Source organism: Talpa occidentalis, unplaced genomic scaffold, assembly GCF_014898055.3.
Source record: "Talpa occidentalis isolate TD23 unplaced genomic scaffold, MPIMG_talOcc4v2.1 talOcc4.10, whole genome shotgun sequence".
Classification (NCBI taxonomy): Eukaryota; Metazoa; Chordata; class Mammalia; order Eulipotyphla; family Talpidae; genus Talpa; species Talpa occidentalis.
The window spans coordinates 84,087,025-84,105,201 of record NW_023600993.1 but is presented as its reverse complement, the minus strand read 5'-3'; the positions used below and the strand labels follow the sequence as shown (position 1 = coordinate 84,105,201).

Genomic DNA, 18,177 nt, shown 5'->3' with positions numbered 1-18,177 from the left:
AGCATAAGCATTAAATTCCTCTTCAAATTCTGATAAAAATATCAGATTTCTTAATATATTAGCAGGACTTGAAATTTTCTCTGAAAAAAAAAATCTTTAATTATTTTTCATTATCAATGTTGAATCTACCTCTTCGAAGACTCCCACTGTCAGTCCGAACTTCTTTGACTCTTGGATGCATTAGAGGAGACATTGGCATCATGGGAAGATGTCCCTGTACATTTACCCCATTTCCTGTTTCAAAATTATTTGGAAATATAACCTGTGGAAAACAAAATCCCTCTGCTTTAGATATATATAAATCCACTGATGTAAAATGAGAAAAAAGTTTTAACTACTTCTACTGTTTTGTTTCTCTTACCTTCATAAAATATAACAACTTGCCTAAAGTACTTAATTAATATTGCTTGATATATGTAAAGATTTCATCTCATTTAATCATATAATTTAGTTAAGTTCATTGACCACAGGAGTAAACCTATGAGATAGGCACTTATTCTCCAAGTAGGGATGAGAAAATTGAGGCTCAAAATATAAAATTTGCCCAAGTATATACACTACTACAAAGTAATAAACCAAGAGGTTCAACTCAAATCCTTTTCCTTCAGACTTAGAGCTTTCCATTATTTGGATTCTACAATGAAAATATTGATCAACAGTGAACATCACAATTACACACAATCTACTGCAAAAGATCAAAGAAACAGATGAGGTAGAGGGAAAAAACTCATTTTCTCATATAACACTAAACTGTTAAATGTGTGATTTGGGTGTATTATGCACAAATCTTTGATTTTTAAAAATTTAAATAACTAAATGAAGTATATATTTCCTTATATGAACATTCAAAAAAATTTAAATAATGGGATTAGTGGTTTTTTTGCTATGACATCAAAAGCGCGAAACAGAAGGAAAAATATTAACTGGACATCATTAAAATGAAAACTTTTGTGTTCTAAAGGATATCATCAAGAACATCCCATAGAAGGAGAGAAAAGCTTTGCAGTTGTAGCTGAAAATTATAAAGAACTCCTACAATTCAATAATAAAAAAACAAATAACCCAATTAAAAAAATGGGCAGGAGATCTAAACAGATATATCTCCAAAGAAGATATACAAATGGCCAATAAGCACATGAAAAAATGTTGAACATTATTAGCCATAAGGGAAATGCAAATAAAATTACAATAAGATGGGCCTCCCCTGGTGGCACAGCGGTTGAGTGCTGGGCTGCGAGGCTGCCCCCAGCCTCTGCAGCGCTGGTTTGTTCCCCGGCCGCCGGCGAGGGTCCCAAAAAACAAAAAAACAAGTAGTAAGTGTTGGAGAAGATGTGGAGAAGTTGGAATCTTCATACACTGATGATAGGAATGTTACATGGTACAGTCACTTTGGAAAATAGTCTGGCCCAATAGCTTCAGCTGAGTTACTACAGGACCCAACAATTCTACTACTGACAAATACTCAAGAAAAATAAAAACATATGTCTTCACAAATACCCATTCATAAATGTTCACAACAGCAGTATTAATTATCGCCAAAAGGTGCAAAAAGCTCAAATGTCCATCAATTGATTAAGTGTTAAAAAAGTGGTATACCGGGCCTCACTGGTGGCGCAAGGGGTTAAGGTCTCAGTGCTATGGAGCTATCAGCAGCCACTGCAGCATGAGTTCGATCCCTGGCCAGGGAGCTAATCTACATGGTGCAGCAGACCTCTCTTGTCTTGCCTGTTGCTTCCCTAAGCAGTGTATTTCAGTCAATCTGCCTGTTCTGTTCCCCACTCTGTCTCTCACCTCTCCTCCTGCACCTGTGAATCCTCTCACCTCTCCTCCTGCACCTGTGAATCCTCTCACCTCTCTGCCTGCACCTGTGGCCTATACCCAGGCTCTTTGTAAGCATAAATAAAATAAATCTTTAAAAAAAAAAGTGGTGGGCCTCCCCGGTGGCGCAGCGGTTGAGCGCTGGGTTGCAAAGCTGCCCGCAGCCACTGTGGCGCCGGTTCGATCCCCGGCTGCTCCCCGGCCACCGGAGGAGGGTCCCATATGGCGCGCAGACCTCCCCTGCCGCCCGCTGCTCCCCTCAGCAGTGTACCTCGGTCCTTCTGCCTGCTCTGCTCCCCGCTCTGGCTCTGGTGAATTCTCTCACCCTCCCGCGCTTCTGACTGTACCCAGTGCATGTATAAACAAAACAAACAAACAAAATAAATAAATAAATAAAGCATGCCTCTATAAAACAAAAAAAAGAATATGCTTTAAAAAAAAAAAAAAAAAAAAAAAAAAAAAAAAAGTGGTATATTCACGGCGCAGACCTCTCTTGTCTTGCCTGCTGCTTCCTTCAGTGTATTTCAGTCAATCTGCCTGTTTTGTTCCCCACTCTGTCTCTGGTGAATCCTCTCACCTCTCTTCCCGCACCTGTGGCCTACACCCAGGCTCTTTGTATGCATAAATAAAATAAATCTTTAAAAAAAAAAGTGGTATATTCATGTAATGGAGTTTTATGCCACAAAAAGAAGTGCTGACATACACTACAACATAACCTTGAAAACATTATGCTAAGTGAAAGAATAACAAAAGATCACATATTTTATGACTTCATATATGCAATGTTCAGAATAGGCAAATCACTACAACAAAAGTAGATTACCACCTACTTACGGCTAGAGGGAACAGTGACATGCTATCTAAAGATTAGTTTCTTTTTGAAGGGATGAATGTTTCAAAACTGAGTGTGCTGATGACTACACATATCTATGAGTATACTAAAACCACTAAATTGTACTCTCTAAATGGGTGAATTGTAGAGTATGTCAATTATTTGTAAAGAAAGCTGTTATTTTACAAAATAACATTAGTTACCAGCCTAGCCCTGACTCACTTCTTCACAAGTAGGAACTTTGTCTGCAGAAGCCTGAAGAGCATCCCACAATGCAGAATTGTGATTCCATGCTAAACTCTCCAAAATCTGTTCTTCAATGCTGTTCAGATGTTTTACCATGTCCCTGGAGAGCCCCTCCTCAGAGCGGATCACCACCTCAATAACCTGAAGAAGAGAAAATTGAGATGGCAATGTGTTCTTAAGCAGTCAATTCTATACCTGGCTTGCGTATATGGCTAGCTCTGGTCATAGTAATAACACAGAACCAAAGATAACTTTGAACCATAATTCCATGGCTTATTAAAAACATTTTAATTTATGAAGGAGTTTTTGGTATCTTCAAATACTTTCATATACATTTCTGTTTTTCATGTGTTATTTTATACATGGAAACTGAGACAATGATAGGTAGAAATTGGTCAACACACAACAGTGATACAAGTCAGATCTTAGCATGTCCCAATACAGTGCTATTTTGAATTTATTGCCCCATCTCAGAGTACTCTTCCCAATGAGCTCAAAAGAACAGAATGAATAATGTATTTACAAAAGGAACTTTACTTATATACACTACAATTCTATTTTAATATCTATCCTGCCCAGTGACCAAATAAAACATGCTTACGCCAGTACTACTATTGTCTTGATTTTTAATTAACAGGCTAACTTATACTTAAAACCTCAGTAGACTGGCAAAGAATTGAAGGTAACATGTAACTTGATTTGAGAATAAAACATAGCATTGGGTGAAAAAAAGGGGAAGGTTTATTAGTTTACATACAAAAATATCAATAATGATTATTTGTAATTACTATTAACTTATAATAACCACATACATTCATCTCTTATTTATAATGATAACATGTGATTTTAATATTTATATTTAACTATATTTTCTGGTTTTCTTCAAGGAATACATATTATTTACATTATTAAAAATCAAAAGCATTTAGCTTCTTAAATGAAAAAAGGATGTTACAAGTAAAAACAAATTGCTTTAGTTAAGGACAAAATTTAATGTTATCCTTGAATGAAATTATATATATTTCCTAGTGGGAAATCTGAACTAACACATTAACATTAGACTTACTATGTAGAAGCAATTTCCTCTAGGAAACTAAAATCCCATTCAGTCAACAATTCAAACAGATAAGACTTCCAATTATCTGCATTTTCTATAATTTTAGGGAAAAAATTTAACTCTTCAAACTAACTTTTTTATCATTAATAGTTTAAAAGTAACACATATAACAAAATATTAATTAAATCATGCCAATTAAATGTAATAGTAGCATCAGTCTTAAATTCAGACACTAAGGAGCATTAAATGTTATCATAGCAGTAACCTCTATGTTTTATAAGAAAAGTTAATAAAAGCAGTTTTAGCAGGGAAAAAGGGAAAATAAGACTCATGTTCAGCTCAAATTTGAGGAAGGGGCATGATCTGTTATTACAGTTTCATTAGGTAGACCAGGATCACAATTTTAGACATTTTCTTTCTCCTGGGAGAAAGTGTTTTTGCTCTTCATCATGCATCTACTTAACAGACTAGTGACTTCCATTTGTAAACACGGAAAGTTCAAAGTTAAATACTTACTTGCTGATAAATTTGCAAGTCAGCAATGGAAAATGAACTGAAGCTATGAGGCTGGCTTTATTATTCTCATCTTCTCCCTTTTGTGCTTGATTCTACCCAAAAGGAATATATGTTTTCAGAATACCTCTGGAAGTATTTTCCTGATATCACTACAGTTAATTATTTTCAGCTCTAAAATAAATAGAATGTTTATGTGAGGTATACCATAACAGAACTTTGCTCTCATCTCACCTTATAAAAATAAAATGGTTGCATATTGAGAGCTTCAATAATCCAGGGAAAAGTGCGAGGTGAGCTATAAGCAAAGAGCACAATTTCCAAACAACAGGCCATCAAGGAACGATGAAATATATCCTGCTCTAAAAGAACCTTGAAGAAGAGAAAGAGCCAATTTATTATTTTTCAGTAACTTCATTCTTTGCCATTTTATAAAGACTATAGAAATAAACAAAATAACTGTACATTGTATTCTCAAACCGGTAAGGAATGTTCTTTTTTTTTTTTTTAAATAATTTCTTTTAAAAAAAGATTGATTGATTGATTGATTGATTGATTTATACAAGCACTGGGTACAGTAAGAAGTGCAGGAGGGTGAGAGAATTCACCAGAGCCAGAGCGGGGAGTAGAACAGGCAGAAAGACCGAAGTACACTGCTGAGGGGAGCAGCGGGTGGCAGGAGAGGTCTGCGCACCATGTGGGACCCTCACCGGTGGTCGGGGATGGAACTGGTGCTGCAGAGGCTGCGCACAGCTTTGCAGCCCAGCGCTCAACCGCTGTGCCACCAGGGGAGGCCCTGGTAAGGAATGTTCTTATATAATCTTGCTCCGTGGTAGATCTTAAATTTAAGAGTCACACACAACAATCTGCTTTGAAATTTGAGCAAATAATAAATAGAAAACATTCCCATCAACATGAAAGTACTAAGATTTGTTCCTTTTTTATTATGCCAATTTTATGGTTGCTGTTTTGTCAACATGAGCTTATTAGAAAGCACTAAAATAAAAAATAATGTTGGAAAAAACCAGTAATCATCTGTAACAGCAAAAAGTAATATATGAAGATTGACAGTACATGGGAGAATGACAAATTACTTAGCAGAAAGTAGGATGCTTAAACATAAGGGCCTCGAGAGACATACTTCAAATAAATGTTTTAGGCACCTGGGAAAAACACAGCAATGGAGGGCACAGGCAAAATGGAAAACAGGTTAGGCAGAGGCTGACAAGGCTGGAGGATTTGAAAATCTGCAGTAGTTAGAAGTCCTCAGGTCCCCCCACCCAACCCTCAAAACTATAAGGAGTCAGATGATAAGGCCTCTAGTTCAACCCAACAGGGACCTGAAGAATTATTTTCCACAGAGGCTGAATTAGAGCAACGAAGTGCTTGAGAACACCAGACAGAAAACATACTATGGTTTTAGGTGAGAGATTGCAGACTCAATTTGAGACCAAGTTTCCCTTCTTTGTTCTGCTACATACCACCAACAGATAGGCAAGAGATTAGCAGATGCTTCTCTAAAGAAGTAAAAATATTTCAGAGGGCCTTCCTGGTGGCACAAGGGGTTAAGACACAACCTATAAACCTATGAAGCTATCCATAGCCACTACAGCATAAGTTCAATCCCCGGCCAGGGAGCTACTGAGATAGCGCAGCAAACCTCTCCTGACTCGCCCACTGCTCCCCTCAGCAGTGTATTTCGGTCAATCTGCCTGTTCTGTTCCCCACTCTGTCTCTGGTGAATCCTCTCACCCCCATCCCCCCACCTCTGGCCTGTATCCCAGTTCTTGTATATATGAATAATCTTTAAAATTTTCAGAAAAGTTTTAAAGACACCAATGGTTGAGACTTCCTAATGCTACATACATAATGACCTGAGGTTGCTAGACTTACTACCATTCTGTCTTGTTTCATTATTAGCTAGCTGGGAATGAAGAACAAGACTGAAAGGTGGGGCCTTCCGGTGGTGGTGCAAGGGGTTAAGATGCAGCACTATGAAGCTATCTGTGGACAATGCAGCACAAGTTTGATCCCTGGCCAAGGAGTTGACCCACATGGCACTGCAGACCTCTCCTGTCTCACCCACTGCTCCCCTTAACAGTGTATTTTAGTACATCTGCATGTTCTGCTCCCCACTCTTGTCTCCGGTGAATCCTCTCACCCCCGCATCGCTGGTCTGTACCCTAGCTCTTATATGCATAAATAAATAATTAAAAATGGAAAAAAAAAAAAAAAGACTGAAAGGAAAGCATACTTACTAATGGTGAACCAAAGACAAATTTTATGTATCTCACATTTCTGCCCAGAGATGGTAACATCTCCATGTACCAAAGACAACTAAGATCAACTAATATGTCATCTTTTTTTTTTAAGATTTATTTATTTATGCATACAAGAACTGGGGTACAGGCCAGAGATGCGGGGGGTGAGAGGATCCACCAGAGAGAGTGGGGAACAGAACAGGCAGACTGACTGAAATACACTGCTGAGGGGAGCAGTGGGCAAGCCAGGAGAGATCTGCCTTGCCATGTGAGTTTTTCCCTGGCTGGCTGGGGAACTGAGCTCGTGCTGCAGAGGCTTCGGATTGCTTCACAGTGCACTGCTTAATCCCTTGCGCCACCAGGGAGGCCCTAATATGTCATCTTGGCTAAGATTGCCATTGATTACTGACCCCTACAATGCCATATATAGCTTCTCAACCACACTGGTTTCAGCTTAGGATTTTTGGATTTTGCCAGTGGCTGCGAGAATGAATTTACTTACTGACATATCCATTCCATGTAGTCTTCGTGTTTCTTGAACCATTACAGTCTCTAATATTTTATAATACAAAATTTCTGCAAGTTTTAGTCTGTTTACAGCAAAGTCTACAGGCAGAATAAAAGGAAAATATGTTAATGACATGCAGCTATTAAAGGTTGAAAAAACAAAACTTACAAAAACTCAAATCTTAAATATTAAGAATAGTAAAGAAGGGAAAACTTGGATTTCTACTTTGTAGGGGGACAAACTATTTTCAGTGCTTGCCAACTTTAGTTTTATCTTCTTACCTATGTGAGATCCTGGTTGTTCATCTGTTGATTGAGTATAGTGTTGGCAGAAAGTCTCTCCTATTCCTTTCACTATTTTCATAATGTTTTCCATAGGATTACGCATACAAGATCTATAAAATGCAAGAGGAACCTAATTACTTGGGGAAAAAAATCCAGACTACCAACATTTCTTCTTTGAAGAATTAGCATGGTTTTTAGTGACCAAAGGTCTATTCTCAATGATACACCTAGACATGTAAACCTAATGTATTTCAAAGAAGTCTAGTTTTAAATATTATACAATTATTTGGTAGATTGTTTTAGAATTTCAACACCAGAGTAGTCAATGACCTCTGTATTATGTTTCTGCTTATACGACATTCCAAAAAATGGCAACACTGTAAGGACAGAAAACATATCAGTCATTGCCAGAGGATGGGTGTGACACAGGGCTCAATTACAAAGAGGGGATAACGGAACGGAACTAGTCTATCTTGATTGTGATGGTTACACAACTGTATGCATGTGTGAAACCTCATAACTGTTCAGTAAAATGGATGACTATTATATATAAATTATACGTCAATAAATCTGGATGAATGGGCCTCCCTGGTGGCACAAGGGGTTAAGATGCAACCTATGAAGCTGTCTGCAGCCTCTGCAGCACCAGTTTGATCCCCTGGCCAGCGGGGAGCAACCCGAATGGCATAGCAGACCTCTCCTGGCTTGCCCACTGCTCCCCTCAGCAGTGTATTTTGGTCAATCTGCCTGTTCTGTTCCCCCACTGTCTCTGGCGAATCCTCTCACACCCCACACCTCCAGCCTGTACCCCCCAGTTCTTGTATGCATAAATAAAATAAATCTTAAAAATAAATTTTCAAATAAATTTTATGAATTTATTTTCTGTTTCTAAAAAGAAAAAGTCATTGGGGTTTTGACAGAAATTACATTGGGTCTGTAGATTGCTTTGTGTAATACGGTTATTTTAACAATATTAAAACTTCAGGTTCAGGGCCTCCCCTGACTGAGTGCCGCGCTGTGAAGCTGTCCGCAGCCTCTGCAATGTTGGTTTGATCCCGGCCAGCAAGCGAGGGTCCCACAAGGCCCGGCAGACCTCTCCTGTCGCGCCCACCGCTCCCCTCAGCAGTGTATTTCGTCAATCTGCCTGTTCTGTTCCCTGCTCTGTCTCTGGTGAATCCTCTCACCCTCCCGTGCATCTAGCCTGTACCCCGGTTCTTGTATAATTAAATAAATATTAAAAAAAAAAAAACACTTCAGGTTCATGGATCAACTTCCCATTTATTGGTTCCTAGGTTTTTTGTCTTTTGAATTTTGTTTCCTTCTTTTTTCTTGTTGCTATAAAATGTTTGCAGTTACCTTCCTTAGCACTTCTTTTTTTTTTTTAAAGATTTATTTTATTTTTATACAAGAACCGGGGTACAGGCTAGATGCGCGGGAGGGTGAGAGGATTCACCAGAAACAGAGCGGGGAACAGAACAGGCAGACTGAAGAAATACACTGCTGAGGGGAGCAGTAGGCGAGACAGGAGAAGTCTGCTTTGCTATGTGATTCTCCCCGGCCAGCCAGAATCGAACACGTGCTGTAAAGGCTGGGGACAGCTTCACAGTGGAGCGCTTAACTGCCTGTACCACCCGGGAGGCCCTTTTTTTTTTAAGATTTATTTTATTTATATAAGAGCTGAGGTACAGGCCAGATGCACAGGAGGGTGAGAGGATTCACCAGAGACAGAGCAGGGAACAAAACAGGCAGATTGACTGAAGTACAGTGCTGAGGGGAGCAGCAGGCGAGACAGGAGAGGTCTGCTTGCCATGTGGGTTGCTCCGAGGTCGGCGGGAATTGAACCAGCACTGCAGAGGCTGCAGACAGCTTCACAGTGCTGAGCTCAACTGCCTGCACCACCAGGAAGACCCCCTTACCACTTCTTAATAAATTGATTTTTGGGGCCTCCCTGGTGGTGGAAGGGGTTAAGTGAGGGCACTATCAAGCTATCTCCAGCCACTGCAACATGAGTTCAATCCCCAGCCAGGGAGCTAACCCACATGGCGCAGCAGACCTCTCCTGTCTTGCCCACTGCTCCCCTCAGCAGTGTATTTCAGTGGATACCCCTGTTCTGCTCCCCGCTGTCTCTGGTGAATCCTCTCACCACCCCCCCTCCCCCTGCACCTCTAGCTTATACCCCAGTTCTTGTATGGATAAATAAAAATAAATCTTAAAAAAAAAAATTTGTGCTTAAATGGGTAATTCAGCACAGACCTATTTATTCAAATACAATAAGGGTAGATCTTCCTGACAGTCTTTCTACCTTATCTGTATATCTGCTTATTATCTGAGCTGTGTTTGAGGCTGGGAAGTCTTCTGTTCACTTTTCTGCAGAATGAAGGTTTGAGTAGTTTATATGGTACTATGCTCCATTTTTGATAGAAGCCCAGGGCTTTGCTTTCTCTTCTGAGACTTTGTTAAATTCCCCCACATTCTAGAGTTCAATGTACCAGTCAGGGATATATTCTAGTTCTATGAGAACTGTTTCCCTAATCAGCATGAAATCTTGGAAAATGGAAGCTCCTGGAGTTTTTCATATCTCTGATGCAACCCTGGTGTGGTATATAGGGACTTTCAGTTGAGGAGGAGCTTTTACCTATCTGCCTACTCACCCCATTTACTTCTCTCCACACCTTGAGCATTTTCAAGGTCCTATATACCCTGGGCATACCAGGTTCATTTATTTTCTTTATTTACTACCATTTTGGAAATTTATACCATAAGATCATATCCCTCATTTGATTGTTGCTGGGAAACAGTTTGCTGATCTTCACTACTCTTATATCATTGGTGTTAGGAAAGATGGTTCTCTGATCTGGCTTCACCCTACCATTTTTATTAGGAAACATGCATTTTCTTAAACAAGTGGATCTAATTCCATTTTATGGTTGCACCATCCATTGCATCAGTTGTATCATTTGATGTACATTTAGACTGAACCCATTTAAAGTCAATGTAGAAAGAAAAACAGTAATGTATAACTTAGGGGTATTTATAAGAGTGAACTGCCAGAGCTACACACCTTCAAGATATATAATTTTTAATACTTTAACAGGCATATGATTTTAGATCAACGTGCTTTGTGCTGAAATGTATAATAAAACTTATATATTTTTATGTATATATAAAAAGCACTATCTCAAGAATTCTGAATATACTGAAAACAGAATGGTATACATAATCTAATTCAAATGAGACATTTAGAAAAATAATAGTATTGGACTTACTCAAAAATATTTGTAAGTTGTTCACTTGGTGCATTTTTCAGTCCAGCCACTATAGTTTGTAACCGGCTCACACTCTGGGTGGCTGAAGCAACAGGAGTAATAGCTGCTTCTTTTTCTCGTAAATATCGCCGTCCTGTCAGTGGCGTAGAAGGTGCAAATGACGTTTTCTGTTAGAAAAGAAAAATCTGTGAGATTAAAAAAGTCACCACCCCCCTCATTATGTATTTAATATTGTTGCATTTGAGTAACATTTTTTCAAAGTACTTTCTATCTATAATTTCATTTAATCTTCACAACACTCATTTGAAATACATACACTTTCATTCTACATATCAGAAAACAGGCATAGTGACATTAGAAAAAAAACCTAAATTGACAAAGGAGAATTTGGATTAAAAACTTCAGTTATCTATGACTTCTAGATTGCTGAATTTTCCATTAGACTTCATCCTCCAAACCATTTTACACATAAATACAGAATTAAGCCTTTGCCACATATGATCAAGTCCAAAGTTATATGGCTGGAGTTCAGGAAAAACACAGTTTGTGATGGGGAGGAAAACAAACTACATTTTAAATCAACAGAACAGTGGCTAAATTGATATAAAGAATGGTAAGAAATTATAAATCCTTTGGGTTCAGTGAAACATACCCTACTGAAAAATTCAGGTATTGTGGGAAAATACATTCAAAATATGAAAAAATAGAAAAATAAGGTAAAAATACTAAGTGACATAGTTTTAAAAATTACCTTTTAAGGTTTTCATGGGAAATATGAATTAGTAGAAGAAACTCAAGATTTAACTTGAAAGATGCTTCTGCTGTTAGTAGAATCATACACAGAGAGAAAAAGATTATTCAAGATTGAAGCCAGGCTAGGTTATATTACTTTTTGAAAGTGTTGCTGAAGGTTATACTCCACATTAGCTTGTGCTGTCAATTTCCCTACTGGGGCGTCACCAGTGAACTTTCGAGGCGTTCCAATTTCCTCTTCTGCATCTGCTCCCAAAAAGATCCTCTCATCAAAGTCACCAACAGTTAAGACATACTCTTCATATTCCTTGTTCACTGCTTTGCTGAAAAGAGAATGCTTTTAGCCTGCTAGAATAAAACTAAGTTGCACAATGCATTTATCTTGAAGATAAATTTAGACTCTACAGCGTGGAAAAGTGGATGGTTCTAATTTTTTTGTTAACTCTGCCTATCTAATGATATCAAACATTCCTATCTAATAGGGACATTCTTCACATCCACATACATAAACATTAATAAATTACTTTGAAAAGTGAAAGAGAATATATACTTTATCTGAAAACCAATTGAACCTAATTAATGATGATCTTATCATTGAGGAGACAGTAGCAGCTTTGAAATATACAAGCACATTCTGAATTTGACATTATTTGATTAAATAAGAATATAAAATCAAACATAGAAGCAGCTACCTTTGGGGCCTCCCTGGTGGTGCAAGGGGTTAAGATACAACCTATGCAGGCCTCCCTGGTGGCACAAGGGATTAAGCACTGCTCTGTGAAGCAATCTGCAGCCTCTGCAGCACCAATTTGATCCCCGGCTGGCCAGGGAGCAACCTACATGGTGCAGCAGACCTCTCCTGCCTCGCCTGCTGCTCCCCTCAGCAGTGAGTTTCAGTCAGTCTGCCTGTTCTGTTCCCTATTCTGTCTTTGGTGAATCCTCTCACCCCCGCATCTCTGGCCTGTACCCCAGCTCTTATATGCATAAATAAATAAATCTTAAAAAAAAAAAAAAGATACAACCTATGAAGCATTCTGCAGCCACTGCAGCACGAATTCGAGTCCCAGGCGGCCAGGGATCAACCCACATGGTGCAGCAGACCTCTCCTGACTCGCCCACTGCTCCCCTCAGCAGTGTATTTCAGTCAATCTGCCTGTTTGTTCCCCGCTCTGTCTCTGGTAAATCCTCTCACCATCCACACCTGGCCTGTACCCCAGTTGTTGTATGCATAAATAAATAAATCTTAAAAAAAAAAAAAAGTAGCTAGCTTTGCTTGAGTTTCTCAGGATAGCAGATGTATTAAGTACCAAAAGTTTCTTATAAAATAAATGTACTGAAAAACAACAAGGCTTAGTGACATCACACATTCAATGTCACTATCACAGAAGGAACTTGAATTTGGAACAGTTACCTTGGTATGTTACACTTAACAAACTGCAACAAGTTATACTTAACAAAGTGCAACAGATCATTATTGGCAGACTACAATATGCCAGATAACATTAGTGCTAAATACTTACCTATTATCAGTAAAATTGGAAAGGTCCAAGAGGCAGTCACCTTTTAAAATCTTGGAAGAGAAAGTAATTTTGTGATATCATATAATTAAATATATTAACATATACACAAAAACATGACATTAGTCTAATTTTCATATTGGTGGTAGTTATAAATAACATACACAAAAATCAGAAAAACTAAATAATCCATTCAGGACAGTAAAAACTATTTAGCATGTAAACCGATATTAAAAAACACAGTCAAATTTTTGAAAATACCTTGAAGTTTATCGATGGTAGTGGTTTCTAAGTTTTAGCAACCTCAGAATACACTTAGGGGTGAGCTTGGTTGTTTTTTCTTTGAGGCAACACTGGTTTACAACACTGTATATGACTCAGAGACACGGCATCATACCTCTTCATAGTCTATTGGATCTCCTTCTATACTTTGCTCTCCATCCTCTCTCTCTCCCTCTGGTAGCCTTAATTCTATAGATTTCTAGGGTTTGCTGGTTTGGTTTTCTATGATCCTTTGTTTGTTCTCTATATTTCACATAAGTAAAACCATCTGTATTTGTCTTTGTCCTTCTAATTTATTTCGCTTAGCATTATCCCCTCCAGTTCTATTCATGTCGCAAATGGCAAGAATTCTTTTCTACTGATGAGTTGTATTTCATCGTGTATATATATGCCATGTCTTCTTAATCCACTTATCTGTCCGTCGATTGTTTCCACAATGTGGCTACTGTAAATAGTACCACAATAAAATCAGTGTTTTTGCATTCTTCAGGTAGATACCTGCAATGGAATTGCTGGCTTAGATGGTAGATTTATTTTTAATATTTTGAGAAACCGCTATAAATATTTTCCAGAGGAGCCAGAATAGTCAACATTCCCAATAAGAGTATATGAAGGTTCCTTTTCTCCATATCCTCACCAGCACTTGTTGTTTCTAGTCCTTTTGATGTGGGCCATTCTCACAGTTGTGAGATGATATCTCATTGTGATTCTGATTTGCCATTCCCTGATGATAGTATTTTTCTCATGTGCCTGCTGACCAGCTCTATGTCTTCTTTGGAGAAGAGTCTATGTAACTCTTCTATCTTCTATCCATTTTTTAATTAGATCACTTGTTTTCATTTTGTTGAGTTGTATGAATTCTTTATAGGCCTTGGATATCATTTTCTTGTCAGCTGTATGACATGAAAAAATTTTCCACTCAAACTGATGGCCTCAGGCCTGAGTTGAAACAGGATTTTTAAACAAATTTCCCAAGTGATTCTCATAAAAGCCATCTAATTTCAATTAATGGCTTAAGGAAAAGGGAAACTAACATTTACTGAATGATTATGTGATAAGGCAAACAAAATGACTCAGAAATATAGGTACTATCATTGGCAAGGGGGGAAAACTACACTGTTATTAATATTTTATTAATACTATACTTAAATTACTACCCATCACAGGTTGCAACTTCAAGTGCCTTTGGGGCCAAGATTCACTATGGGTTGAAACAGGTTAAAATAAAGAGGACAGAAAGCCCATCATAAATAGCCATCATTTTTCGCAATGACAGTTACCATATAGAAATTCTAAACCAGTACAGCCATAGCGTCTAAAAGATCTATGTGAATTAAAAATTTAACAAAATAAACGAAATAAAGAACATTTCACACATGTGGCCTATGGGCAGGAAGACCATTGTTCAAAACCAGGACGCTTGTGGAGTACAAGGGGTGTTATCATAATCATGCCAAGAGGCAAAAACCAGATAATCCTGGCAAACCAAGATGTATGGTCATCATATCCAACAGTCACTAGTATGCTGCTTCTGCAGAACACAGCAGACATAATCTTTTGGGTTCCTTTAAAAGTTTAATTTGCTGGGCCTCCCCAGTGGTGCAGCGGTTGAGCGCTGGGTTGCGAAGCTGCCCGCAGCCTCAGCAGCGCCGGTTTATTCCCCGGCTGCTCCCCAGCCACCAGCCACCAGAGGAGGGTCCCACATGGCGCGCAGACCTCTCCTGCCGCCCGCTGCTCCCCTCAGCAGTGTACTTTGGTCCTTCTGCCTGCTCTGCTCCCCGCTCTGGCTCTGGTGAATTCTCTCACCCTCCCGCACCTCTAACTGTACCCAGCGCTTATATAAATAAAAATAAATAAATCTTTAAAAAAAAAAAAGTTTAATTTGCTAATACATTAAAATACAAATAAGAAGCCATGATATGTGTGTATATATATTTTTATGCATGAATTAGCTGAATTAAATGGCTCAATATTGGAGAAACAGACGCAAAGAAACAAGGCAATTTTAATTTTAGAAATAGTTAAGTGAATTTTTGAGAAAAAATCCAGAGTGCATGCAGCTAGCCTACAAGTATAAACAAAACTAAAGGGGATTTTCTGCTCTACTTATATGGAATTAAAACTAAGTTGCCATGTATATTTATTATCCTACCATGTATACCCAGTTATTATCCAGTTATTCAAATTATGGTAGTAAATTAGCATATTCTGACCTGCTTTTCATAATTCTATCAGGCTTATTCTCATGTTTTGTCCTTCATAATTATCAGGATTTCCTAAAGTTGCTTCTGACAGTACACTTACTTAACGTATATATATGGTTTGTCACATTATTCAACAATTCAATTTTACTCATCACAGATCATAAGGAAATTCTACATCACAACAGAGACTGAAACCTAGGAATCTTGAGCCTGAGTCCTACAATGTTGAGAACTTAAAACACTGTTGTGGGGCTTCTGCTGCTGACCCCTAAAAATGTCAGTCATTTAATTATAAGTACAGTACCTTCCTGTCAAAGAGTTTTGAAATGTATGGCTTAAAGTAGTGCTCCTTTATTCCTTTTGCTTCTACTAGAAGTCCGTCATGTAGTTCACACAGTACAGCAATGATGCAGGGTGGCTCTTCAGAAGCACTATAATCAGCAGTATGGAAATCAGATGGTAAACCTAGTTTGACAGGATATAAAGAGCAAAGAAAGGAAAAAAGAACACATGTGATCAACTCTTAAAACTCTTTTTATAAAAACTGATGATCAGTTTTCAAAAATAAATAAGGTCTTGCCTTTAAAGGATGGATTTAACAAATCTCGTCTATTTGGGCACATAATGGCATTGGCAAAAATCAGATCCAAGCAGCACAGAAGTAAATGATAAGAATTTACTAAATCATCTCCAATCATACGAAAATTACCTTTATAAAAAAAAGAGAAAACCAGAAAGCAGGTTAATTATCACTAAATTTCCACAGGAGAAATACAAATACTGATGTGTCACCTTACCCTTAGTATAAACAAAGAGCGTCCAACAGAAATTAAAGAGATCCTTAACACTGCAAGGAATCCTCCTAAAAGGGGGGAAAATGTACGTTTTATCTGATTAACTTGTTAAATATTATTCCATATATTCCTTTCAAATTGAAACAGCAAACAAACAGCAAATAGTGAAGTTAAATTACATTTAAAGTTCCATCCATAAAGGACAATCTAAGATTCATTTTTAAATAAGTAAGCCTGGGCCTCTCCAGTGGCGCAGCGGTTGAGCGCTGGGTTGCGAAGCTGCCCGCAGCCCATGCAGCGCCGGTTCGATCCCCGGCTGCTCCCTGGCCACTGGAGGAGGGTCCCACATGGCGCGCAGACCTCTCCTGCTGCCCGCTGCTCCCCTCAGCAGTGTACTTCCGTCCTTCTGCCTTCTCTGCTCCCCACTCTGGCTCTGGTGAATTCTCTCACCCTCCCGCGCTTCTGACTATACCAAGTGCTTGTATAAATAAATAAAAATAAATCTTAAAAAAAAAAAAAATAAGTAAGCCTTCCCAATCTGTGCAAAACTATCAGAACATAGAAAAAAAAAAGTAAAAAGCATTATCCTAAATTTTCAGATATGGGTAATTATAAATGGATTTAAAAGGAAATGTAAGTTTTTTGCAGATGAATACTTCTGATAAAAATCTGGCTTTAAAAATGCCAATTCTGGGCCTCCCCTGGTGGCACAGCGGTTGAGTGTTGGGCTGTGAAGCTGCAAGCAGCCTCTGCAGCGCCAGTTTGATCCTCGGCTGCCGGGTGAGGGTCCTACATGGCGTGCAGACCTCTCCTGCCACACCCACTGCTCCCCTCAGCAGTGTACTTCGGTCCTTCTGCCTGTTCTGCTTCCCGCTCTGGCTCTGGTGAATTCTCTCGCCCTTCCAAGCTTCTGACGGTACCCAGTGCTTGTATAAATAAATAAATAAATCTTAAAAAAAAAAAAAAAAAACTTAAAAAAAAAAAAAAAAAATACTTAAAAAAAAAAAAAAAAAAAGCCAATTCCGGGTCTCCCCTGGTGGCGCAGCGGTTGAGCACTGGGTTGTGAAGCTGCCCTCAGCCTCTACAGCACCGGTTCGATCCCTGGCCACCGGGTGAGGGTCCCACATGGTGCGCAGACCTCTCCTGCCCCCTGCTGCTCCCCTCAGCAGTGTATTTCGTCAGTCTATCTGTTCTGCTCTCTGCTCTGGCTCGGGTGAATTCTCTCAGCCTCCCGCGCTTCTGACTGTACCCATGCTCGTATTAATAAATAAATAAATAAATCTGTTTAAAAAAAAAAAAAAAAGCCAATTCCTTTAATAAACTTATATCATGATTTTTACATCACTATGTAAGGATTAAAAAGTCTTACCTCTGCTTTCTGCTTCGTGGTAACTTTGGTGGCTCTTCATATGGATTTTGAAATACATCTAAAAAAATTGGCTCAAATTTTTTGAAAATAACAGTAGACACCTCAAAATTTCTTTCTAATCTTTCTATACGTTCACGAAATTCTTGTGGCAGATTTGACATGTCCATCCACTTCTTCATTTTACTAAAAAACTGTATTAAGCTAAACAAATAGAGAGGAAAAGCAACTTTAAAATGAAACCATATAATGGATGGATAAAGAATATGCTATTTATGCCTAAGAATCTTTATTTAAAAGTCTGAATTTATTTTTTAAAAAAGAGCAAAAAGCAAAAATACCTCACTCTCAAATGCCATGAAAATACTCTGGTCCCAGAATCACCGTGGGAATATAGAGTTTGACTTAGTGGTCATTATATAAAATGTATTCTGTGCAGGGAGTGACAGTACTTACCACTTTTTTGTTCCCTACAA

At 38.4% G+C, this 18,177-nt stretch overlaps 1 protein-coding gene across 2 annotated transcripts in view; it reads right to left on the bottom strand.

Moving 5' to 3' along the window:
* The window catches only part of RBL1 (RB transcriptional corepressor like 1), a 65,672-nt gene that overhangs the window by 23,263 nt on the left and 24,232 nt on the right, over window positions 1–18,177 (bottom strand). For both annotated transcript variants that reach the window (XM_054696662.1, XM_037495431.2), the window contains exons 3-14: window positions 17,705–17,905; window positions 16,339–16,403; window positions 16,122–16,250; window positions 15,846–16,006; window positions 13,059–13,108; window positions 11,675–11,861; window positions 10,786–10,952; window positions 7,517–7,629; window positions 7,230–7,333; window positions 4,701–4,838; window positions 2,873–3,037; window positions 130–262 (exon numbers count right to left, since the gene is read on the bottom strand). In XM_054696662.1, coding sequence (XP_054552637.1) covers window positions 130–262; window positions 2,873–3,037; window positions 4,701–4,838; window positions 7,230–7,333; window positions 7,517–7,629; window positions 10,786–10,952; window positions 11,675–11,861; window positions 13,059–13,108; window positions 15,846–16,006; window positions 16,122–16,250; window positions 16,339–16,403; window positions 17,705–17,905 — 1,613 coding nt within the window. The remainder of the gene's footprint in view (window positions 1–129; window positions 263–2,872; window positions 3,038–4,700; window positions 4,839–7,229; window positions 7,334–7,516; window positions 7,630–10,785; window positions 10,953–11,674; window positions 11,862–13,058; window positions 13,109–15,845; window positions 16,007–16,121; window positions 16,251–16,338; window positions 16,404–17,704; window positions 17,906–18,177) is intronic.